This window comes from Tachyglossus aculeatus, chromosome 16 (genome assembly GCF_015852505.1).
Source record: "Tachyglossus aculeatus isolate mTacAcu1 chromosome 16, mTacAcu1.pri, whole genome shotgun sequence".
In the NCBI taxonomy this organism is placed as follows: Eukaryota; Metazoa; Chordata; class Mammalia; order Monotremata; family Tachyglossidae; genus Tachyglossus; species Tachyglossus aculeatus.
In genome coordinates, this window is record NC_052081.1 from 20,078,245 (window position 1) to 20,104,538 (window position 26,294).

Sequence of the window (26,294 nt, forward strand, 5' to 3'; positions counted from 1 at the left end):
TCAGAAATGGTGAGAAAAATGAAGGTAAACATGGTGATGGAAAAGGAGAGTTGGTTTCAGTACAAGTCATTTACAAGTAGATACTGTGATCTCTAGAAGTTCCCCTTCCATAAACTCAGCAATATAGGTCATTAACAGGTCTAACAATATGAGTTTCTGTGTTTGAATACCATGAGATTCAGTGTTGGTTTAAGGAACAGATTTAAGAAATTGATGTTTTGAAAAAACACGAAAAATAGAGAACATTGCCAGGATCATTCTGCATTCATTGAGCATGTTAGCCTGTGAAATAATTTAGAATTTTACTGGAAAAGAATTCCCAGTGTAGGAAATGTTCCTATCTCGAAGGTTTACAATTTCTCCTAAATACTTTATAACTGACTTTTCATGTTTCCTTTTAACTTTCATGTTTCTTGGTCTTAAATTATCCTATTTTATCAACAGGATGGTGCCAGGTTCCCCATATACAAAATAGTTACAACAGTAATTATGGACGAGGGTTCAATGAAGGTGCACAAGTTCCGATTACATGTTCCCGGGGATTCAGCCTTGAAAGTGGTGAAAATACAATAACTTGTACAAAAAATGGCTGGTCACCTGCTCCACAATGTAAAAAGAACGGTAAGTAAGGTTTATCTCTTTTGATATGCATGCCATTTCTATTTTAAAGCAGATTAGTAACTAGGCCAGTATATGCCCAAGGGGCTAGTATAGGACTCTGCACATAACATAGTTGCTTTCTGTGTATTTGAAGATGATGGAAATATGATAAAATTAACTAATGGGAAGTATGTGATTAAAAAGGCCACTGTGGGATGCATAGTCCCAAGCAGGCAGTGCACAAACACTCAAAAAATGTCCTTTGTTGTGCTATGAGGCTTTGGTTGTAGCATTTTGTGCTGTCTTTGTTTTTGCTTCCCGTCTTACTCTCCTAGATGACAGTGCACCACAGTTGGTCTCCCCTGACTTAGTTTTCTCCAGGTTTCAGCTTTGATGCAGCATTACTTTAGGCCTATTTTACTCTATTCCTAAAATATTTCCTATGTCCTGCTTTTTTTGCCCCACTTCCCCCAGTTTCAGTTCACAATATAGCAGCTGTTTGGATACCTACTGTCAGCCATTTGCCTCACTTGTCTTATCTAGCAGTGTTATTCAGATGTGCTCAATGCTAACTGCATGTCAGGCCCTGTACTAAGTGCTGGGGTAGATACAAACTAATCACATTGGACACAGTCCCTCGTGGGGCTCACAGTCTTGATCCCCATTTTTCAGATGAGATACCTGAAGCCCAGAGAAGACAAATGACTTGCCCAAGGTCACATAGCAGACAAGTGGCGGAGCTGGGATTAGAACCTCCAACCTCTGTCTCCCAGGCCTGGGCTCTTTCCATCATTCCATCCCTTTCCATTCATCAGTAGTGTGAAAAGGTTGGGCAGCACTACAGCTCCTCAGACCTTCCATTTGGTTTGAAGTTTCACTGTTTCTCTAAATGTGTGGCTGGCTGACTTGATGCAGTTTTCAGCCGGGGCACAGACGGTGTCTTGTATGAAAAACGGGGAGAGGCTGGAGGTAGAGAGGCCAATGAAGAGGCTGATAGAAGAGCCTAGCCTTACTATGACCTGAGTGGTACCAAAATGATAGCTGTTTGGTTGGAGAGAGAGGGATGGACCTAGGAGGATATTATGGATGAAGAAATGGCAGGATTTGGCTGTCTACTGAACATGAAAGTAACAATGAGGAGTCAGGGATGGTGCCAAACTTGTAGGCTTCTGGGACAGAGAGGATTGTGGTGTTATGGAGTTCGATTGAAAAGTTAAGAGAAGGAGATTTAGGAGGCAAGATTTATAACTCAGTTTTAGACATATTGTTTGAAGGGTTGCTGGGACATTCAGGTGGAGATGCACTGGAGGCAAGAGGAAATGAGGAACTGAAGGTTAGATGTGAGGACAAGGAAAGAAAGGTGGTAGATTTGGGAGCCATCCGCGTAGAGGTGAAAGCTGAAGCTATTTGAGTGGATGAGTTCTCCAAGAGAATAAGTATAGAATGAGAAGGGGAGGGGACCCAATGCGGAACCTTGGGAGACACCTCCAGTTAGGGGATGTAGGGGGAAGAAGAGCAAGCAAATGAAACTGGGACAGTTGCAAGTGCAGTAAGCAGACAGAGAATTCTTTGTGGGTTGAAAGAGTCACTGCCCCCTGAAGCAGATGAGGGGAAGCAGCATAGTCTAGTGGGTAGAGAATGGCCCTGGGAGTTGGAAGTATCTGGGAGCTAATCCTAGCTCCACCGCTTGTCTGCTGTGTGACCTTGGACAAGTCATTTCCATATCACGAGAAGCAGCGTGGCTCGGTGGAAAGAACACGGGCTTGGGAGTCAGAGGTCATGGTTCAAATGCCGGCTCCACCGCTTGTCAGCTGTGTGACTTTGGGCAAATCACTTAACTTCTCTGTGCCTCAGTTACCTCATCTGTAAAATGGGGATTAAGATTGTGAGCCCCACAAGGGAAAACCTGATCACCTTGTATCCTTCCCAGCACTTATAACAATGATTTGCACATAGTAAGCACTTAACAAATACCAAAATTATTATTATTATTATTCTTTAACTTCTCTGTGCTTAAGTTCCCTCATCTATACAATGGGGATTATGACTGTGAGCCCCAAGTGGGACATGGACCCCAGTGCTTAGTATAATGCCTGGAATATAATAAGCAGTGTGACTTAGTGGAAAGAGCACGGGCTTGGGAGTCCAAGCAGGCAAGTTTTTATGGCCTGGAGAGGGGAGAGACAGGAGGCTGGGAGGTCAGCAAGGACATGCCCTCTGTGGGACATGAACTGTGTCCAACCTGATTACCTCGTATCTGCCCCAGTGCTCAGTACAAGACCTGGCATGTTGTAAGCACTTAGTGAATACCATAAAATTTGTTATGATGAATATAACATCATACTATATGATGTTATAATACAATCAGAACATGATATGATGTTATGATATCATCAGAACATTATATGGTGTTCTATCATCAGAACATTATATGGTGCTATATCATCAGAACATTATATGATGTTATGATATCATCAGAACATTATATGATGTCATGATATAGCCAGGTGTTGGCATGAGGAAGGGAATAGGAGCCTACTTAGCTCTATGGTCTCTCCAGAGGCTGGGGTGCTGAGCCCCAAACCTGGCCATTTTGCTTATAGAACCCAGCTTTGTCTCCACTTTACCAGGAAACTTGACTGCGGCTGCAGGGGAAGTGGCTGGAGTCAATGGGAAATGAGGGGAGACAGGGAGAGAAGGGAAGAGACTGAGGGAGGTGGCAGGAGATGGATGGAGAACCCGAGAAGCAGCGTGGTTTAGTGGAAAGAGCACGGGCTTGGGAGTCAGAGGTCATGGGTTCTAATCCTGGCTCTGCCACTTATCAGCTTTCTGACTTTGGGCAAGTCACTTAACTTCTCTGTGCCTCAGTTACCTCCTCTGGAAAATGGGGATTAAGACGGTGAGTCCCATGTGGGACAACCTGATTACCTTCTATCTACACCAGTGATTAGAACAGTGCTTGACACATAGTAACTGTTTAACAAATACCATTATTATTATTATTGTTATTATTATTATTATTAAGATATCACCCTGCTTGCTCCCCCCACCTCACCCCACCCCCTATTTGCTAGTACTGCTGATCACCAGGGTTAAAGAACTTGGGAAAACATTTGGTTGTCCACCTATGCCAGCCAATCTTTAAGGAATTCTCCCAATAGCAGGATCTCTGCGGGTAAAGCCACATTTCCTTTGTAGACTGCCAATGACTGAAATGTTTTTTAACATGTTCTTGTACATCTCCATTAATGTTGATGTTGTTCTAATCCCAGCTCTGCCACTTGTCCACTGGGTGACCTTGGCAAATCACTTCTCTGGGCCTCAGCTACCTCAGCAGTAAAATAGGGATAGAGACTGTGAACTCCAAGCGGGACAGAGACTGTGTCCAACCCAATTTTCTTGTGTCCACCCCATCACTTAGTACAGTGCTTGGCACCTAGTAAGCTCTTAACAAATGCCACAATTATTATTATTTTGTTTGTTCTCTCTCCATTTCAGTAAATTGTAGGAAAACCTATGTACTGAATGGACGATTTTCTGAGACAAAAGAGTATTATAATCTAAATGCAAAGACAAGATACCAGTGTTCAGAAGGATATTCGACACCAGAAGGAAGAGAATCAGGAGAGTTGATATGCTTGCGGAATGGATGGTCTGTTTCACCCAGCTGTATTAGTGAGTAGTTTCATATTTTCACTGCTTTCCTAGGTCTGATAGCTTTGCTTTATCTCTGTCCTTTTTCTTGGCCAAAAATTGTTATACTCTTCATAAATAAAGATCATTTGGTGGTAATTATTGAGTGCTTACTGTGTGCAGAGCACTGCACTAAGCACTTGGTGGAGAGTACAACACAATAGTGTTGGAAGACATGATCCCTGCCCTCAAGGGAGAGAGATTTGTGTCAGTACACATTAGCTATGTTTTGAATTCTGTGAATAAAGCTGGTCTATATCAATCACATTCATGAAATACAGGGCCATGTCCTAGATGCTCAGCAGTTACCAAAGGTTTGCTCAACAGAAGCCAGCAAATTTGAGGTGCATTATGAATGCACGGATTTAAGTGAGTCTGCACATAGAAAATGTATCTTCACATGCACTCTGTGGTCAGAAGTAATGGTAGGATGCAGTAGGTTGTGTGACTCGCTTCCCTAAAGTCATATAACATTGAAATCCATCCTCAAACCTCCTGCTCCCCAAGCCCCCTCCATTTCCCTCCTCCAAGGACTTGGCCACATATTTCATCAACAAAATTGAAACCATCCCTCGTGATCTCCCCCAAATCTCCCCTGATCTTCTCCAACCCGCCCGACCCCAACTACTTCCTCCACGCTCTCCCTCTCTTACCTGCAGTATCTCAAGAAGAATTTTGCCTCCTTTTAAAATCTGCCACCACCCATGGTTCTGACTCCATCTCTTCATACCTTCTTAAAACAATTGCTCCCTCCCTTAATCCCTTCTTGCCCGCCATCTTCACCTGTTCTCTCTTCAGTGGCTTCATCCCCATTATTTTCAAAAGTGGTTCTGTATCCTCTATCCTAAAAAGAAAACCCTCCCTCGACCCTACGGCTGCCTCCAGTCATTGCCCCATCTCCTTCCTGCCATTCCACTCCAAACTTCTTGAAAAAGTTCCCTACACCAAGTGTCTCCACTTCCTCTCCTCCAATTCTCTCCTGCTTTTTTAAATGTTGTTGAATCATTTCTGACCTATAGCGACTCCACGGACAAACCCTCTTCACAACGTACCGTCTTCTGTCTTAAAGTCATTGTGGTGTGTGCATTCGTACTGTTTTCTTGGTAAGGATATGAAAGTGGTTTGCTATTTGCCTACTTTCCTGCAGTAAAAGCTTGAGTCTCTGCCGTTGTCTTTGGTTAACATTTCGGTCACTTTGACTCTTTCCCATGCTGCTGCTGCCAAGGGCAGGTGAATCAACTCTGATGCTTTGGCTTAGGCCTTTCCATTTTGCGTAGCCCTATATAATAATAATAATAATAATAATGTTGGTATTTGTTAAGCGCTTTCTATGTGCCAAGCACTGTTCTAAGCACTGGGGTGGATACAAAGTAATCAGGTTGTCCCACGTGGGGCTCACAGTCTTCATCCCCATTTTACAGATGAGGGAACTGAGGCCCAGGGAAGTGAAGTGACTTGCCCAAAGTCACACAGCTGACAAGTGGCAGAGCCGGGATTTGAACCCACGACCTCTGACTCCAAAGCCCGGGCTCTTTTCACTGAGCCACGCTGCCTCCCTGCATAGCTTCCCTGCTGCATAGCTCTAAGCTTCATCAGTATACAGAATCTCCCTGCCACAGTAAGGCGTAGATTCATAGAAGAGAATTCTCTCCCAAGTCCCCTGAAATCTAATTCCCACCACCTTCATTCCATGGAAACAGCCTCTCTAACGTCACCAACGATCTCCTTCTTGCCAAATCTTATGGCCTCTACTTTATCTTAGCCTTAGTGCCTGCTATGTGCCAGGCACTGTACTAAGCCCTGGGGTGGATACAAGCAAATCAGGCTGGACACAGTCCCCGTCCCACGTGGGGCTCACAGTCTCAATCTTAATTTTACAGTTGAGGAAACTGAGGCACAGAGAAGTGAAATGATTTGCCCAAGGTCACACAGTAGATAAGTGGCAGAGCTGGGATTAGAACCCATAACCTTCTGACCCCAGGCCTGTGCTCTATCCACTAGGCCATGATTCACAAATCTACATCTCCACTCCTGACAGCTCTCCTTCTCTGCAGTCTTTCATTTCCTCCTGCCTCCAGGTCATCTCACATACCTATAACCTTGGTGTTACTCATCTCTGTCATTCAACCCACGTATTCAATCTGTCACTAAATCCTGTTGGTTCTGCCTTCAGAACATTGCTAAAATCTGCCCTTTCTTCTCCATCCAAACTGCTATAATGCTGATCCAAGCTCTTACCCTATCCTGCCTTGACTACTGCGTTTTCCTCCTCACTGACCTCCCTGCCTCCTGACTTTCCTCACGCCGGTCGATACTCTGCTCCCAGATCATTTTTCTAAAAAAAATGCAGTCCACGTCTCCCCATTCCTCAAGAACCTCCAATGCCTGCCCATCCAACTTCACATCAAACAGAAACTCCTTACCGTAAGCTTTAAAGCACTCAATCAGCTATCTCCCTCTTACCTTCACTCACCTTTCCTTATTCCTGCCCAATCCTCACACTTCACTCCTCTATTATCAGCTTACTCACTGTGCCCCGATCTTGTCTACTTACTGCCAACCCCTTTCCCAAGTCTTTCCTCTAGCTTGGAACTCCCTTTCCTTCCATATATGCAGCACCACCGCTCTTCTTGCCTTCAGAACATTATTAAGGTTTCATCTCCTCCAAGAGGCCTTCCCCAATTAAAGCCTCTTTTCCCTAGCACTTTCTTCCTTCTGCTTCACCTGTGCTCTTGCATCTGTGGTCTTTGGACATTTGTCATTTGATCTACCCTCAACCCCACAGCATGTTTGTACCAGATCTATAAATCATATTTTGTAAATCATTTGTTTATATTAATGTCCTTCTTCCCCTCCAGACCCTAAACTCAGTGTGGGAAGGGGACATGTCCACAACTCTGTTGTACTCCCCCAGCATTTATTCATTCATTCAATCATATTTATTGAGTGCTTACTGTGTGTAGAGCACTGTACAAAGTGCTTGGGAGAGTAAAATACAGCAATACGCAGACATATTCCCTGCCCATAATGGGTTTACAGTCTGGACGGGGGTTGACAGGACATCGGTCCAAGGATGCCTCACATCCCTGTGAGACCATTGCATCTCGTTCCCATCTTTTCCATTCTTGATCTCTTACACATTGTGTTCTCCTTGGAATTATCTCCCCTTCACATTCAATAACCATCTGCAAGGCTTCATAAATCACATCTCCTCCAGGAGATCTTCCCTGTCATCTCTCTACCTTATATCATCTCAACTCTCACTTAGGCAATTCTCTGTCACCAAAGCACTTGTGAACTCACTCCCCTCGATCTACTCTCCCCTCGCCCTCATTGCACTTTATTACATCCTCCTGTCTGCAATTTATTTTACTGTCCTTTCCCTCATGAGATTGCAAGCTTCTCATGAATAAGGATCTTTTCTACTACTGTTGTTGTACTCACCCAATAATTTAGTGGTCTGTGCTAGATCTCGTCCCCCTCTCCATCCCCCCATCTTACCTCCTTCCCTTCCCCACAGCACCTGTATATATGCATATATGTTTGTACATATTTATTACTCTATTTATTTATTTTACTTGTACATATCTATTCTATTTATTTTATTTTTTTAGTATGTTTGGTTTTGTTCTCTGTCTCCCCCTTTTAGACTGTGAGCCCACTGTTCGGTAGGGACTGCCTCTATATGTTGCCAACTTGTACTTCCCAAGCGCTTAGTACAGTGCTCTGCACACAGTAAGCGCTCAATAAATACGATTGATGATGATGATGATGATAGACCACCATGCCCTCCACTTTCAAAGCATAATGAAGGTCCTATTTCCTCCAGAGGCCTTCCCCAATTAAGTTGGCTTTTCCCATTCTTGCTCTTTTCCTTCCTGCATTGTCTATGCAGTTGGATCTGTGCCATTGGTTAATTGACTGTATATGGTAGGTACTATTATATACTACTGATTGATGTGGAATGCCCTCCCTCTTCAAATCCAACAGGCAGTTACTCTACCCAACTTCAAAGCTTTATTGATGGCACATCTCCTCCAGGATGCCTTCCCTGACTAAATCCTGCTTTTCTCTTCTCCCACTTTTGTCTGCATTGCCCTGACTTGCTCCCTTTGTTCATTCCCTCTCCCAGCCCCACAGCCCTTATACAAATATCTGTAATTTATTTATTTATATTAATGTCTGTCTCCCCAGCCTCTAGACTGTGAGCTCGTTGTGGGCAGGGAACGTTTCTGTTTATTTTTGTACCGTACTCTCTCAAGTGCTGAGTAAGGACTCAATAAATACAGTTGAATGAATGAATGAAAACCGATGGTGGAAAGGAACAAGGGAGAAAGCAGGGAACTGGCAAGACACTTCACAAAATCTTCAGGACCACGAGGGGGTTGAGTTTTTAACATGATCTTCCTCCCTCCAGTTTCCTAAGTGATTCCTCCCCTATACCCCTCCACTGCCCACTGGCTGTTTATTGAGCACGTACTATGTTCTCATCGCCTATGGTTAGGATTAGTTTGGATTGGCCTGAATGTCTTGGGTTTGGGTTGGAACTAGGTTGGAACAAACCTCCCCCTGAGGGGTCTGTGTTAAAGAGCAGAGAGTAGATTATGGGTCATGAGAAAACCTGGGAAATCATGAGACTTGGGGAACTTCACAATGCTGAACCTTCTCCTCTGTCCTCTCTTCACTCCCTCCATTATTCCATGGGTTCTCTGGGGCCCAGATGAGTCTGGGACCCTCGTGAGGTTCCCTTGACCCATCTATCCAGTGCTTGGGCTTCCTAGTGGCTCAGAACTGATGGGGCTTCCCCAGTGTCCTCGGACCTTGAGTGACCCAGAATATAATCCAGGCACAACAAGAATTCAGTGGGTTTTGGTTGAATCAGAACCACTTTCTCCCATCAGTGAGGGAAATGATGGCTGAACCTCACCAGATTCCTATTTCCAGCTTCTGATATGGCATACCTAGGAACCCCTTTACCCCAAAAGCATACAAAGCTGTTAATTTCCAATCAATGAGAGCAAATGTATTATTTTTTACTTTGTTAAAGTTTCCTCCAGAGATTTTTAAATATTGTTCTGAGGGCTCCAATGTTGGCTCTAAGGGCAGCAATGATTGAAGGTCCCAAATGTTTTCCATTTCAGAAACCTGTAAAAGACCAGAATTCAGAAATGCCAGATATGAGGGAAATGAAACACTGTTTCAACTTAACAGCAAACTGGAATATGAATGTCTTGATGGATACATTCGTGGAGAAGGAAGGAGCACAACAGATTCCATAGTGTGTGGTGAGGATGGGTGGTCCCATATACCTGAATGCCAAGGTAAGTTAACCAGTAGGAAAAATAGATTATAGAATGCTTCTGCTCAGGTTATTGCCATGGAAACTGAAGCTACCTACAGTTATATTTTTAGCAGCATGCGTGGGGTTGACTGATGAAGTTCCCATGTGAATCTAAGGACTCCCCATACTGCACTACTAAGTTCACTGCCATCAGGGTCTGGTGTTATTTTCATCTCTCCCTCTTCATGTGTTCCCCACACGTCTGTTGTGATGCAGTCACCCTATCTCTATTCACCAGGCCCAACTGTCATTCTGCTGCTTTCTCCCCAGTCCATTTTTCCTGTCCAGTCTATAGTCATCCCATTTTATCACATCACGGAGCAGTTGCTGGGTGTCTTGTCATGAGGTTTGCCCCTATTGCTTTTCGTGGCCTGTTTCACTATTGGAGGTAGAATTGTAATGTTGGCTGCATCTGTTACACCCTGCTGAATGGTTGCAGCCACTATAACTATGATCCCTAGTGTTTGTCTCCTCCTCATCTGTCTCCAAGCCCGCACCAGGCTGCCCCAGAACTCCATGAGAACAAGGTTGGGTAGCAGCTCCGCAACCACTGTAGCCACAGTCCCTCCCTGTGGCAGGGCCACAGACACCTCAGGGCTTCTTTCCATCTTGGAGCCTCTGTCTGCTACTGCCACCACACTGGTTGGGAAGCATCGCTGTGCCCTGTCCTCATGAGAGAAGCTCCTGGTCTGGCCCCAGAGTGCAGGGAGGGTGAGAAAAACCTGGATTTGGCAGTGGCTGAGGAATCTGACCTGAAGGGAAGAGAAGAACTTTACCCTTTCTCTAATTTCCTCCCCACCTTTTCCTTTCTTCTTTTCTCCTTCTGTCTTCTCCTTTCCTCCTTCTCACCCTCTTCTCTGCTCACTGTTCCCCTTCATCTGGACCCCAACTATGAGCTGTATCCACACTATCCCCAAGAGTCAATCCAGAGGTCACATGGTCCTATCTGACTTTGATGTGCTCCTCACCTGTAGGGAAAGTTTAGTCCACTCTGGGCGGCTTCTCTGGGTTTCAGGCCTAATGCATCCCCCCAAAACCTGCCATGCTACCTTTTCTGCTACAAAAAATAGAAATATTTGTGATATTAAATGGCTGCTTTTTCCTGGATTTCTTTTGTTTAGAAAAAGAATGTTACATCCCAGACCTGAAGTCAAACGTCAGAGTAGTTCAAGGGAAGGACAAATTTAAAGTTGGAGATGTGTTGTCATTTGCCTGTCATAGCACACAGAAAAGAATTGGCCCCGAGTCCATTCAGTGCTACCACTTTGGATGGTCGCCCGACCCTCCTACATGTAAAGGTAAGCATGTCACCAGTATTTAGAATAGTGCTTGGCACATAGTAAGCATTTAACAAACACCATCATTATTATTATTATTACTTCAAATGAACGATGAGGAGGAGGAGCAAACCATATTTGAGTTCTCTGCTTTTTAAGAGGGATTTTTGGTGCCCCTGTCCTATATGACATGTTGTGCAGAAGGTTTGGAACCGATAAAGCCGTGCCAAAAAAATCACCTGAAGCCAAGGCCAAGACACTGAACATCAGTTATTCCTAACCACATGAGCATTGACATCTGAAATATTCTTCAATCCAAGGTGCTGTTTGGGTAGTAAAACTAAAATATCATGTGGCTACTACAAGAAAAACGTATTTTCCTGTTGAACTGTAAGCTTCTTGAGGGAAGCAGCTATATTTTCTAATGTTACTGAATGCCCCTCAGCATCTGTTCTAATGCTCTGTACCTTGCAGGCATTCAGTTCAATAGCAGTATTCACAGTGATCGATCAGTACATTAAGTGACTTGTCCAAAGTCACACAGCTGACAATTGGTGGAGCTGGGATTTAAACCCATGACCTCTGACTCCAAAGCCTGTGCTCTTTCCACTGAGCCATGCAGCATGTAAGAACTCTCCGGGTTTTTCTCTTTCCAAAACAGGGATTTCAGGTTTTCCTCCCTGACACCCCTAACCCTCCTTCCCCAAATCACTGCTGTTACCATCTTGACTTTCCCATTCAGCACCCCAAAGGTAAGAGGGTCTTTGAGGTTCAGCCTGCCAGACTAGGCTGGTCGCGGATAGCTCAGGGAAGGTTTGGGAAATCTTCCTTCGCCCATTAAACTTTTCATATGTTCTTTTCCTCCTCCCTCTTAGCGTTTGGGCCCAGTAAAGGAGAAGGACAGTGTTCCACAGGACTACCCCAGTGTTTAGCCCAGTCTTGGTACACAGTTTAGTGCTTAATACATACCAGAACTATTCTTGTTGTTTACCCTACAAGTAAATAGTATTTTTTGTGTACTTCACAATTTGAACAGAAATCTGATTTAAATCACCTCACCCTACGTAGACAGGTCCTATTATGACATTCAACTCTCCCTTTCAATCTGGAGCCTTTCGTGCATCCCTTAAAGAGGCCCTGGAGGAAGACCAGGGTTCTCTCTGGTCAGTCAGCGGCAGCAGCAGCATCACAGAAGACCATTTTTCATCTTCATATCTGAGCGCTCAATGCCAGGTTCCAAAGGAAGATCTGACTTGCTGAAGGAAGCCTAATGGCTCCATGTCTTTTCCAGTTTATTCCCAGTTCTCCTAGTTTCCTAGGCTTGTTAACTTATGCCCCTTTGCGTGGCCTAGTGGAAAGAGCATGGGGCTGGGAGTCAGAGGACCTGATTGCTAAACCCAGCTCTTCCACATGTCTGCTGTGTGACCTTTGGCAAGTCATTTTACTTCTCTGGGCCTAAATTACCCCCTCTGTAAAATGGGGATTAAATCCTACTCCCATGTAAGACAGGGACAGTGTCCAACCTGATTCACTTGTATCTACTCCAGTGCTTAGAATAGAGCTGGGCACATAGCACTTAACGATTATGATAATAATAATTATTATTCCCAAATCTTTCTATGATTTTTTTCACTTCAATCATCCAGATCAATTGTGGTCATCTAATGCAAGTTCTCCATGATGGATTTGTGTTCTTTCATCTCCCCTTTGACGTGGGGGCTGCCAGACCCTGTTAGTGAGCTTTGCTTTTTGAAAAGATTTCCAGGATACCCAGTCAATCAATGATATTTATTGAGCACTTACTGTATGCAGAGCACTATACTAAGTGCTTGGAGTGTGCAACACAACAACATTGGTAAACACTTTCCCTGCCCACAGTATGCTTACAGACTAGAGGGGGAGATCGATATTAATATAAATCAATAATGTGTGTGTGTGTGTGTTTAGTGCTGACCTTAATTTTTGTAGGTGAAGATTCTGACAGTGGTATCCTCTCCATGCATTGGAGAATGACTGAAAATAACAATGAGTGACTGACACTCATTCATTCATTCAAACATATTTATTGAGCGCTTACTGTGTGCAGAACACTCCCTCACTATTTGCACTGAAGAACAGAACCGTGTTGCGCTAATCACGTCACTTCTTTGCCGTCAACCTCAATCTCACCTCTCTCACCATCTAACCTTTTGTTCCCACCCTCCCTCCTATCTGGAACTCTCTCTCCTTTCATAAATGAAAGCCCACCACTCTCCCCATTTTCAAAGTCATATTTCCTCCAGGAAGCCTTCCCAGACTAACCTCTCATTTCACCACCCTTTTCACCCTCTCTTCTGTGTCACATAGGTAGTTGGACAGCACTTTGACATTTATCCCTCCATACCCCAAAAGCACTTATGTAAATATCCTTATACTCTGTTGCTTTCCTTATCAGTACAACATCACTTATTTGTAAGCTTTCTATGGGTAGTGATCATGTCTGAAGAACAAGAATATTGTATTCTCCCGAGGGCTTAACACAGTTCTCTGCATACAGTGATTACTCAATAAATACTACTGATTGATTAATTTTATTCATTTTGATGTTGCATCTGTAAATTATTTCTGTCTCCCTTTGTTAGAGTGTATGTTGGGGGCAGGAAGGATATCCTGATGTACTTCCCAAACACTCAGTACACGGTATTGCACTCAGTAGGTGTTCAATTAATACCATTATTGATAATAAATACCACTTCTGAACTCATGTAGCAATTTTGCTGAAATGTGGGGAGCAATCACTACAATTTAGTGAATGTGGTAAATATCAGCTCATATTCATCAAGTTTTTTTCATTTTCAGAATGAGACAAAACCCAAGCAGTTGTACCTTATTAATTCTATTTTGTACATCGTTAGAAGAAAAGCATTATAAGGAAGATTCACATGATCTTTATATTGCAGAGGCAGCCCAATCTTGTGGACCTCCGCCCGAGGTTGTCAATGGCAAGGCAAATGCAAACACTGAGAAGGGGACATATCGTCATGGAGAAGTGGTGGACTTTGAATGTGATGCAAAATTTATAATGGAAGGACCCAAGAGAATCGAATGCAGTGATGGAAAATGGACATCATTTCCTACTTGTATTGGTAGCACTTCAAAATCATTTACTCATTTATGTGCTTTTTCAGTTCATTGTTAAGGCTTTTAATCAAGTGTTCAATTTATTAGAGGTTGAAAAAACGTGTGGCGACCCTCCGGAACTCGAACAAGGTGATCTCAAATCAAGTCATCCTCCACCATATCATCACGGGGATTCAGTAGAATACGGTTGCAAAGAACCATTTGCAATGGTTGGAAAGAAGACGGTAACATGTATTCAGGGAAATTGGACAGCCCATCCTCAATGCATTGGTAAAGTTTTCATCCTTCTTAAAATGGACATTTAAGTCTGGTTCATACTTTCAATGTGGATGAATATGTATCTTCATAGTGTGCTTTTCTAATCATCATCATCAATCGTATTTATTGAGCGCTTACTGTGTGCAGAGCACTGTACTAAGCGCTTGGGAAGTACAAGTTTGCAACACATAGAGACAGTCCCTACCCAACAGTGGGCTCACAGTCTAAAAGATTTTCTAATCTACATAAGTAGGTTTCTTGTTTAATTCATTTTAATGTGGAAATATATATATATATATATATATATATATATATATATATATATATATATATATCTGTGTCATGGAATGTTTCGCTGTAGATTTCCAAAAAGGATAACAGCAATTTGATTTTCTGAACTTGACCCGGTGGTTTCCAATAGAACTGATTTTGAATAAGTAGTCCAAACCGAAGGGTGTGCTCCGTTACAGGATTCATTGGAGGGGGTTCTTTGGAGCCCTTGAGAGCCACCCCCAAACCCTGAAGTGACCTCAGCACACCCAGTGAAGCAGGTTGGCCAGACAGGAACCCCTATTCTGGCCTAAAGGAATCGGTGGACTGGACTGTGGCCACTGGAAATGTGAGAAGAGGGTTCCCTTTGACCGTAAGAAGATCTGACTGATGCACACATTAGGCTGGACCTTCCTCTTCACAGGCTGTTGGCTTCACTATGCCTGGGCCTTATTGGCCTTGCCTCATGGCCCTATTGTCCTTTCCTGGCTGACCTTGAAGATGCTATCCTCAAGTTCACGGCTGAGGCATCCAGGATGCTGGCACAGAGCTGGATCAATCTGGCCTCAGAGAAAACTACAACCTCGTGGGGTCACAATAGCCCCTATTCTTTGTCTCGATCAGAGCTGGAAAAGTTCAATAGCTGGAAAAGAATGGCATACGATTCATTCAGTTCACAGAGTGTGCACAGCTCAGCATTTCGTCAGTGCTATTTCAGAGCTTGAAAATAGTTCATAAACATGTATCCACTCACAAAATATGCCAGAGAATTGAAAGTGTGTTGCATAGAAGGAATCATACAGTTGCTTATTATGGTTTACATTGTCTTTGACTTTATCTTTTCAACAAAATAGGAACTAAACAGCTTAAGAAATGTTCAGGACCTAAGCAGCCTTCCAATGGAAAAATTACTTCATTGAAGAAGCGTGACTATAAACATAATGACTTCTTAACTTATATTTGTGATGCAAATTTTGAAGCTGAAGGATCTACAAAAATACAATGTATAAATGGAAATTGGCAACATCTTCCCAACTGCTTAAGAAGTAAGACGTTGTTTTTCATGTTTCTTTCATGTTTCTTTCTCATCATGAACATTTCATTTCAATTAATCAGTTGTATTGAGCATTACTGCAGGCAGGTCACTGTACTAAGTACTTGTGGGAGAGTACCTGGATTCTAATCCTGACTCTTCCACTTGTTTGCTCTGTGACTCTGGATAAATCACTTCATTCTCTGGGCTTCAGAATTACTGTGGATTAAGACCGTAAACCCCATGTGGGACTTGGACTGTGTCCAACCTGATTACCTGATATCTATGCCAGTGCTTATAACAGTCCCTGGCACATACTATGCACTTAACAAACACTATAAAAAAACAAACAACATAACAGAGTTGGTAGACACAATCCCTGCCCAAATTGCTCTTACAGTCTGGACGGGGAGACAGACATTAATATAAGTAAATAAATTATGGATATGTACAAAAGTTCTTGTGGGACTGATGTAGGGGTGAATAAAGGACTCAAATCCAAGTTCAGAGGAAACCCAGAAGGGATGGGAGAAAAGGAAATGAGGGTATAGTCAGGGAAGACCTCTTGGAGGAGATGTACTTTTGAATTTGGGGAGAGGGAGGGCAGTCCAGACCAGAATGGAAAAATGGGAGAGTTGAAGAAGGGGCAGGAGGAGGGAGGGACTGGAGAGTGGCAGGGGAGATTTTAGGGAGATCATGCCTGGTGTTTTCAATTTTCTCAATGAAGTACATAGCTAAACCATTAGGGGCAAAAGATGCAGGGGGGTGGGGGGATTTGGGGACAGAAGGTTTAAGGAGAGAGTTAAATGTCTGAAACAACTGGCGAGGGCAATGGGCATTGGATTCAATAGGGATAATAATAGTAATAATAATAATAATAATAATGGCATTTATTAAGCATTTACTATGTGAAAACCACTGTTCTAAGCACTGGGGAGGTTACAAGGCGAGCAGGTTGGCCCACAGGGGACTCACAGTCTTAATCCCCATTTTGCGGATGAGGTCACTGAGGCCCAGAGAAGTTAAGTGACTTGCCTAAAGTCACACAGCTGACAATTGACAGAGCCGGGATTTGAATGCATGACCTCTAACTCCAAAGCCCGGGGCTCTTGCCACTGAGCCATGCTGCATATTGCCGGGCAGAGGAGAGGGCCGGTTTAAAGCAGGCAAGGATGAACTTGAGGGGGTGAAGTCAGCCTGATATCTGGATTTCTACCAGCAGTGCTCTATGGCTGATGCACAGGAGTGAAGGAAGTGGGCCATGGAGGTGATCCAAGGCTGTAGGTTTGTGGGATGGGATCACTGAAATGATAAGGAGGCAAATGAGTTGAGTCCAGTAATAACAATGATGGCATTTATTAAGTGCATACTATGTGCAATGCACTGTTCTAAGTGCTGGGGAGGTTACAAGCTGATCAGGTTGTCCCACGGGGGGCTCACAGTCTTAATCCCCATTTTCCAGATGAGATAACTGAGGCACAGAGAAGTTAAGTCACTTGCCCAAAGTCACACAGCTGACAAGTGGCGGAGCTGGGATTTGAACCCATGACCTCTGACTCCAAAGCCCAGGCTCTTTCCACTGAGCCACGCTGCTTCTCAACAGTAATGTCATTTGTTAAGCGCTTACTATGTGCCGTGCACTGTTCTAAGCATTGGGGGAGATACAAGTTAATCATGTTGACGGTGTCAATTTGGTCACCATGGGAAGGTAGTTTGGATACGGAGACTAAATGGGGCACGATGGTCTGAAGAAATTGGATGGGGTCAAAAGAGCAGAGGTCCCTGTTGGGACATGTTCATGAGAGGGGGCGTGTGAGGGAGAAGACAGGTGAGGAGGTTGTGGTCAGAGAGAGGGATTTCAGAGTTGGTGAGGATGAAGATTGTACAGTGACTAGAGATGATGAGATTGAGTGTTTGTCCAAGTTGGTGAGTGGTAGAGATGGGGTGGAACAGGTCAGTGGAGTTGAGGAGTGATAGAAAATGGGCAGAAGAACAGTCATCAGGAACATCCACATGGATATTGAAGGCCCCAAGTATCAATGTAAGGTTGGAGAAAGAGAAAAGGAATGTAAGAAAAGGATCATAATGGTTGAAAAAGTTGGAGGTGGGGCCTGGGGGCAGTAGAGGATCTTGATTTATATCTGGAGTTGGTGGTAGAGGCAGATGATATAAGATTCAAAGGAAGGGAATGAGAAGGCTGGGGGAGGTGAAATGGTGTGCAAGCTGCATTGGGGAGTGAGAAGAAAGCTGAATTCTCTTCCTGTCCCACTGAGTCTGGAGAAGTGGGAGAGGATGAGGTCCCCTTTCGTGAGAGCAGCAGGGTAGATCGGGTCAGGTTTCAGTGATGGTGAAGAGGATCAGTGATTGGGTCAGGAACAGCTCAGTGATGAAGGGAAGCTTTCCCATCATGAAGCCGGCATCCCACAGGCTGCATTTAGCTAATGATGATGATGATGATGGCATTTATTAAGCGCTTACTATGTGCAAAGCACTGTTCTAAGCGCTGGAGTAAGGGGAGGTGTGCCTGGGAGAGGACAATATAATAGAGTGGATAGAAAAAATCCCTGCCTACAGGCAAGTTCCAGTCTAGACAGGAAGATGGACATTGAAATAAATTTCAGAAGGGGAAACACACACACATCCAGAGTGAGTGCATTGAGTGTGGGGTGGAAAGGATTTCTTTTGAAACTGGCTTTGGAATCGGATTAAAAATCAGGTTTTGCTGTACTTGAAAATTCTTGTTTTAACTAGAAAAGTATTGAATAGATGAAAATATGGAATATGAAAAGGCATCTTTGCAGACTTAAGTGATTAAGAGGTGAATAGACTGATTTTTTATTTTGTTGTAGTCACTTAAAGCACTTGATACCCCACAATTTAGTTCCACAACACTCAGGTACATATCCTTACACTCTACCATTTCCTCATCTGTAATTTATTTCGTTGTCTCCCCATCTATGGTATGAGCTATTTTTGGACAGTGCATGTACCTTCCAATTCTGCTCTGTTATACTCTCTCGAGTGCTTCAGAGAAGGCTCTGCATACATAAATGCTGAATCAATGCGATTGATGGGAGGAGCAGACACACAGAAATCGTTTACAGGAGTGGGAGTAAGTGAAAGAACAATGATGCAATTTCAAATACCAAAGCTAATAAGGTTACAAAGTGAATAAATGAGTAACATATGTTGACATATATCAATCTCTATGTGCACATGGGTAGCTGCTGAGGTTGGATGTACATTCATAATTGCTAAGGATGGCCAAATGCAAGATTTCTGAGGCCGGGTTATGTCGTAGACTTCCATTGGACTCTCCCTGGGTCTTAGTAGAGTACGCTACACACGTTAGGCCCTTGGGCTCCTCCTCTGCCTCCCTCCCCCGACTAGATTTCCACCAACAGCGCTCTGTGGCTCGAGCACAAAAACGGAGGAGGTGGACTGTACAGTTGATCCAGGGCTGTGGGTGAGTGGTTTTTCATTCATTCAATCGTATTTATTGAGCACTTACTGTGTGCAGATCACTGTACTAAGCGCTTGGGAAGTACAAGTTGGAATGTGATCAACAAAGGGATAGGGGAGCCAGTGAGTTGAGTTGAATAGAGAGGGTGGCGTTGAAAACGTCTATTTGACGTAAAGCCACGGCAAAGCCGCGTGGTTTAGTGGAAAGAGAACTTGCTTGGGAGTCAGAAGTCGTGGGTTCTAATCCCGGCTCCATCACTTGTCAGCTGTTGTGACCTTGGGCAAGCCACTTCACTTCTCTGCACCTCAGTTACCTCATCTGCACGATGGAGATTAAGACTGTGAGCCCCACATGGGACAACCTGATTATCTTGTATCTACCCTAGCGTTTAGAACAGTACTTGGCACATAGTAAATGCTTAACAGATACCATTAAAGGTACATGTCTTTATTATTATTATCAAATGTTGTCAAGTCATTTCTGATTCTTATCGACTCTATGGATATATTTTCACCAGGATGTCCTTTCTTCTGTCATGAGCCATAATCTTGCTAAAGGTTCTTCCGTTATCACTGTTACGGTTTCTCTTCCCCACATAGCTGCTGGTCTGCCTCTAATGCTTTTTTCCTGGACTTTTCCTAGCATTAGTGTCTTCTCCAGAGAATTATACCTCATGATGATGTGCCAAAATATGCTAATCTAAGTCATTTGGCCTTCCAAAGACCACGTTAGCTTAATTTGCTTCCAAAACCCACCTGTCTGTTTTTCGAGCAGTCCATGATATTCACGAAAGCCTTCTCCAATGCCACATTTCAGCGTGCCTACCAATTCTTTTATATTGTTGTATTGTACTCCCCCAAGCATTCAGTACAATAAGTGCTCAATAAATATGATTGACTGATTGAATGATTGACTTTCCAATAGAACTCAGAGGCCAATCAGTTTGAAAATAGGGTAGAATTGGCAAGAAGAAAGGAGAATTCCAGAAAAATTGCAATAACTTAAAAATGGTGGAGTGAAAACAAAATGGAGAGGTTGTAGTTAGAAACATTAATTGAAAATTCAAGGAAATTCAAGGGCTTGTTTGTGGGCTTTAAGGGATTTGTCTCATTCACTAAGAATTTTACATTTACTTTTAAAAGAATCATTTCTTTTTTGCAGAAGAGAGAAGAAAAACATGCTCACCCCCACCTCAAATACCTCAGGCTCTGGTTGTATCAACATCAGTGAGCTTTCTGAATGGGGAAACATTTGCTGTTAAGTGTAAGGATAATTACTTGCTCCAGGGACCAAAAGAAATTAAATGTGAAAATGGAGCTTGGAAATCTGTCCCACGCTGCGTTGGTGAGTATTCCATATTTGACGAAGTGATGTCGGGTTGGTTTACATCACAGAGGAGAAACTATTCCATAAAACTCTGATTCTGTGGTCCAGTGAGCTTGATTCTTCTTTCTAGGCCAAAAAACCCAATGGCCCCAGCAGAGAGGGAAACAGAGGATTTTATTTTTCTTTCTTTCTTCCAATTATAGATATATACACATTATTAATAAAATAAATAGAGTAATAAATATGTCCATATATACACAAGTGCTGTGGGGCGGGGAGGGGGTAGAGCAGAGGGAGGGAGTAGGGGTGATGGGGAGGGGAGGAGGAGCAGAGGATAAAGGGGGCACCATCTGGGAAGACCTCCTGGAGGAGGTGAACTCTCAGTAGGGCTTTGAAGGGAAGAAGAGAGCTAGCTTGGCAGATGTGTGGAGGGAGGGCATTCCGGGCCAGGGGAATCACGTGGGCCCGGGGTCGACGGCAGGATAGGCGAGAACGAGGCACAGTGAGGAGGTTAGCGGCAGAGGAGAGGAGTGTGTGGGCTGGGCTGTAGAAGGAGAGAAGGGTGGTGAGGTAAGAAGGGGTAAGGTGATGGAGAGCTCTGAAACCAATAGTGAGGAGGGTTTGCTTCATAAAGAAGTTGATAGGCAACCACTGGAGATTTTTGAGGAGCGGGGGGTGACATGCCCAGAGCGTTTCTGTAGAAAGATAATCTGGGCAGCAGATTGAAGTATAGACTGAAGTGGGGAGAGACAGGAGGATGGGACATCAGAAAGGAGGCTGATGCAGTAATCCAGTCAGGATAGGATGAGTGATTTTACCAACAAGGTAGCGGTTTGGATGGAGAGGAAAAGGTGTACCTTGGCAATGTTGTGAAGGTGAGACCGGCAGGTTTTGGTGACGGATTGGATATGTGGGGTGAATGAGAGAGCAGACTCAAGGATGATACCAGGATTGTGGGCTTGTGAGACAGGAAGGATGGTAGTGCCATCTGCAGTGATGGGAAAGTCAGGGAGAGGACAGGGTTTGGTCTTTTTCTGGAAGGCAAGTCAGGGAGAGGACAGGGTTTGATCTTTTCCTGGAAGGCTTCCCTGACTAATTCTTCATCTCCTCAACTTATTCTCCCTCCCTACTGCATCATCAACACACTTGAGAACACAACTACTAAGGATTTAGGTAATTACTTCACTCCCACCCCAACAGCACTTGTGTACGTATCTTTTTATTCCGTTGCTACCCCTACCTATAATTTATTTCCCTGTCTGTCTTCACCCACTAGATTGTAAATTATTTGAGAGATCATGTCTACTTGCTCTACCGTGCTAGTTCAAACACAAAGTACAGAGCACAACACACAGCAAGCACTCAGTGGATACTATTGCTTGATTGATCGATTTAGGCTGTGGGTATAACAAGTGGACAATATAAAATAACTGGAATTTCTAGTTCTCCCTATTAAGTGTAAATCCCTATATGCAGAACTCAGGGGGCTGTACTCATTTCTCAGTTTGGAAATAATGTTGGAAATTTTCTGTATTTTGAAGCACCAAATAATATTTTTTTTTCCACTTTGGCTGTTTGTGTTTGACAATGCTCTTTACAGTTGTCTCCTTTTTCAAATAGAAAAAAAGCCATGTTCTCAACCACCTTCTGTAAAAAATGCTGCCTTCAATGTCTCCAGAAATTCAAGAAGAGCAGTAGACTATTTAGCACCTAAGACATACGCTTCTGATACGGTATTAAAATACACCTGCATGGATGGTTTCATAATGAATGGAACAGCTGAGATAACATGTACCATGGGAAAGTGGAGTCCCCCTCCTAAGTGTGTTGGTAATTATCCTGTTTGCTGCCTTCGATTTTCATCTGTTTGTGTAATTTCAATGACCGCATTGGGATTTAAAAAGCAGATAAGTGCAATCAGTACTACAGTATTAATGCCTATGTCATTCGTGTTCTAAAGCCTACTAAAGAATGGGTTGAAACATTTTCCTTTGCTCCAAAGATATTTTAAAGTGTCCTTTTTCATATTTTTGTTGAAGCTTTTTTTATCATTTCTCATCTTACTGACATAGCTCTGTCTGCCTAATGTATGGTTAATGTTGGGAGCGGTAAATGAGAGATCGTGAATCAACGAAACCCACAAGAACCCACCAAACTTAATTTTAGCCCAAAGCAGTAAAGATGTCTAATTGGTCTCCAATACTGCATTAGGAGTAATAACGTTAATTAAGCATCTACTGTGTGCGAAGTGCTATACTCAGCTCTGGGTTAAGATGCTTGGGGTGAGAATTAGACATGGTCCATGACCCCCAGGTCATCCATAGAGGGAGAGAGAGTGGACTGGTGACAGATACATGTGGAAATAGGGAACAATAGAAACACGAAAACGATATACAGGACAATGACAATAATAAATACAAAAGAAAAAAGTAGAAACAAAAAAAGCATACTGTGATTAGAGGAGTTGAGTTTCAGGCTCTTCACAACTTAGTATTCAACAGTCAAAGCCAAAGTAACGTCCACCACAGTCACAACTTCCCAAGTGTTCTAAGTTTTGTGGAGGCCAACCACAGGCTGTGCCGGTGTCAGTCAATCAATCAATCAATCAATCAATTGTATTTACTGAGCGCTTACTGTGTGCAGAGCACTGTACTAAGCACTTGGGAAGTACAAGTTGGCAACATATAGAGACAATCCCTACCCAACAGTGGGCTCACAGTCTAAAAGGGGGAGACAGAGAACAAAACCAAACATACTAACAAAATAAAATAAATAGAATAGATATATACAAGTAAAATAAATAGAGTAATAAATATGTACAAACATATATACAGTGTCCTTCCTAATGGTCAGGACAAGACAAGAGAGAGGCTCCAGGATGAAAGCTCCCCCCCCCCCCCCCCCCGACCCCGTGGGAATTCAATCAATCATATCTATTTATTTTTAATGGTATTTGTTAAGCTCCTACTATTTAGAACAGTACCAGACACTGTTCTAAATTTATTGGTTAGATAGAAAGTAATCAGATTGGACCCAATCCATGTCCCACATGGAGCTCACAGGCTTAAACCCCATTTTATAGATGAGGTAACTGAGACACAAAGAATTGAAGTGACTTGCCCAAGGTCACAAGGCAGGCAAATTCACCAGGAGGGCTGAGTTTTAGCAGGGAGGCTTTTCAAGAGCAGGCCTGGGGAGGGTGACATCGCAGGGGGGCTTCTAAGGGAGTTGAAACAAGGTTTCAGCGGGATTTTCAGCAATGTTTCATGAACTCATGGATTCAGTCGAAGACCCAGTGCAAGATTTGCTAAACTCTAGGCTTCTTATGGGTGTGAATCGTGTCTACCAACTCTACAAAACTGTACTTTTCCCAGCCCTTAATACAGTGCTCTACATACAGTAAGTGCTCAATAAATATCACTGATTACTTGAAGATTAGGGAGAGGGTCCTGATTCTCCAGTCTGGTTTAAGATTCTAAGCACTACAGAGAGACTGGTTACCGGTAGGGATTCCCATCCTGTTCTCAGGAACCGGCCCACACTGTGCAAGACCAGTTAGCTGAATGACTTCAGTGATTCCCTTGCCTTTTGGGAAAATGAAATTTTGTGAATCATAGGATGATGGCAGTAATCAATCAATCAATCGTATTTATTGAGCGCTTACTGTACGCAGAGCACTGTACTAAGTGCTTGGGAAGTACAAGTCAGCAACACATAGAGACAGTCCTCCCTACCCAACAGCGGGCTCACAGTCTAGAAGGGGGAGACAGAGAACAAAACCAAACATACTAACAAAATAAATGATTTTATAAATAAATAAATAAATGATAAATTAAAGTAATCTAATGGGACATGATTGAGACCTCCTAGCTCCAAGAGCTGTAAGTAATGGACAAGCACCTCAGATTCTCTTCACACTCACCAAATGTTGGCCGGAGATTCATTGATAATGATGAAAATTTCAACAGATAATTAACCAATGATAACTATAACCATCTGTATGTCAGGTACCTCTTTATATTCTTTGGGACTGTAGGTTGCATTGCAGGTAAGGGTTTTAAATCACTGATTTTCTTGATGTTCACGGTCCACTGGATGCGAATTTCAGGACTGTGCCCTATGTGGTATGGAAAATGACCAGAGCTTTGCTGTTGAGCACATTCAGATAGATAAATGAGTATAGTCAGAGTGAGAGGTGAGAACACACTTTAGAAATGTAACTGTGTGGTACTGTCTTATGGGCAGTTCATCTCAATGCCAAAATGTAATATTCGGTGATTACTCCAATGTTCCCTTACATTTACTAGAGTGTGAAAGAAAATGCCCATGAGATTTTGAAAACAAGTCAGGTTTCAGTCAACCATTCATATCATTTCAGGACGACCATGTGGTAAACCACCTTTGATATTCAATGGTGCCACAGCTGAGGTAACTGTGGATGTTTATCAGTCTGGAGAAGAAGTGACCTATAAATGTTCAGAAGGTTTTGGCATTAACGGATCACCAAGTATCACATGTGAAGGAGGAAAATGGTCTGAAAAACCAGAATGCATAGGTACAACCCGCTTTCAGTTAAAAGATACAAAGGGGTATTTTGCTTCAGATCATGACTATTCATTTTCTTTGAGGTCATTTTATGGTAATGCGAGGTTCTTAAATACTATAGAAATTTAAGCAAAGAAAATATGATCTAAATTCTTGACGAGTTTTGCAATCAGGCAACATCATTTCCTTGTTTTTACCAAGATCTGTTTCCAGCTGAATTGTGTAAGATACCCATCCACATGCGTTAGTCGTAAAATTGAAACCATATCAAGCGTACTGTCCTGGAGACCTTTCGTGTTCGTCTCCAGTCCCTCTCTCCTCCTGTCCCTTCTTTGACTCCGAGTCTTTCCCAGCAGTATCTCAAGAGGAGATCTCCTTTTTAATTCTCAAAATCTACCTGCTCCACCTGGGGTCTTGGACCCAACCTCCATCTTCAATTGTTCACCCTCCAATGTCTTTTCCCCGACCATTTTCAAACATGCTCATGTATCCCCAAATCCAAAAAAAACCCTTCCTTTGACCCCACAGCTCCCACCTGTTATCATTTCATCTGCCTCCTGCTATTCCTCTCCAAACTCCTTAAGCAAGTTGCTTGCATCCACTGCCTCTGCTTCAACTCCAATTCTCTCCTTGATCCCCTCCAAACTGACTTCCACCCCCTTCACTCGCTTTCAAAGGTCTCAAATGATCTTCTTCTTGAAAAATTCAGTGGCCTCTATTCCATCCTAATCCTTCTCAGCCTCTCAGCTGCTTTTGATCCTGTAGACTACCCTCTTCTCCTGGAAACATTATCCAACCTTGGCTTCACTGATACTGTCCTCCCCCAGTTCTCCTCCTCTCTCGGGCCGCTTGTTTTCGGACTCGCTTGCAGATTCCTCCTCTGCCTCCCACCGTCTGAAAGTGGGGTTCCCTCCAGTCTCCATCTACACCCACTTCCTTGGAGAACTCAGTCAATCCCATGGCTTCAACTACCATCTCTCATAGGTGATTCCCAAATACACTTTTCCAGCTCTGACCTCTACTTCACTGCAGTTCAACATTTCTTCCCGCCTTCTGAATGTCTCTACTTGGATGGTTTTCAAATTTAACGGGTCCAGAACAGACCCCATTATTTTCCCGCCCAAACCCTGTTCTCCAGTGATTTTCCCATCACTGTAGACATCATCACCATCCTCCTGTCTCACAAGCCCTTCACCTTGCCTCATCTCTTTCATTCAATCCACATATTCCATCTGTCACTAAATCCTGTCAGTTCAACATTCACAACATCTCTAAAATGGCACTACATCCAAACTGCTCCTATGTTGATCCAAACACTTACCTTTTCTTGCCCTAATTACTGCATCACCCTTCACACTGACCATTCTG

The 26,294-nt window shown here is 43.3% G+C and overlaps 1 protein-coding gene across 2 annotated transcripts in view; it reads left to right on the top strand.

The window, feature by feature from the left end:
- Window positions 1-26,294, top strand: part of CFH (complement factor H) — an 83,704-nt gene that overhangs the window by 36,932 nt on the left and 20,478 nt on the right. For both annotated transcript variants that reach the window (XM_038758332.1, XM_038758331.1), the window contains exons 9-18: window positions 445-621; window positions 4,099-4,275; window positions 9,435-9,614; window positions 10,756-10,932; window positions 13,851-14,036; window positions 14,119-14,301; window positions 15,414-15,605; window positions 20,217-20,399; window positions 22,002-22,211; window positions 24,760-24,936. In XM_038758332.1, the coding sequence (XP_038614260.1) occupies window positions 445-621; window positions 4,099-4,275; window positions 9,435-9,614; window positions 10,756-10,932; window positions 13,851-14,036; window positions 14,119-14,301; window positions 15,414-15,605; window positions 20,217-20,399; window positions 22,002-22,211; window positions 24,760-24,936 (1,842 nt within the window). The remainder of the gene's footprint in view (window positions 1-444; window positions 622-4,098; window positions 4,276-9,434; window positions 9,615-10,755; window positions 10,933-13,850; window positions 14,037-14,118; window positions 14,302-15,413; window positions 15,606-20,216; window positions 20,400-22,001; window positions 22,212-24,759; window positions 24,937-26,294) is intronic.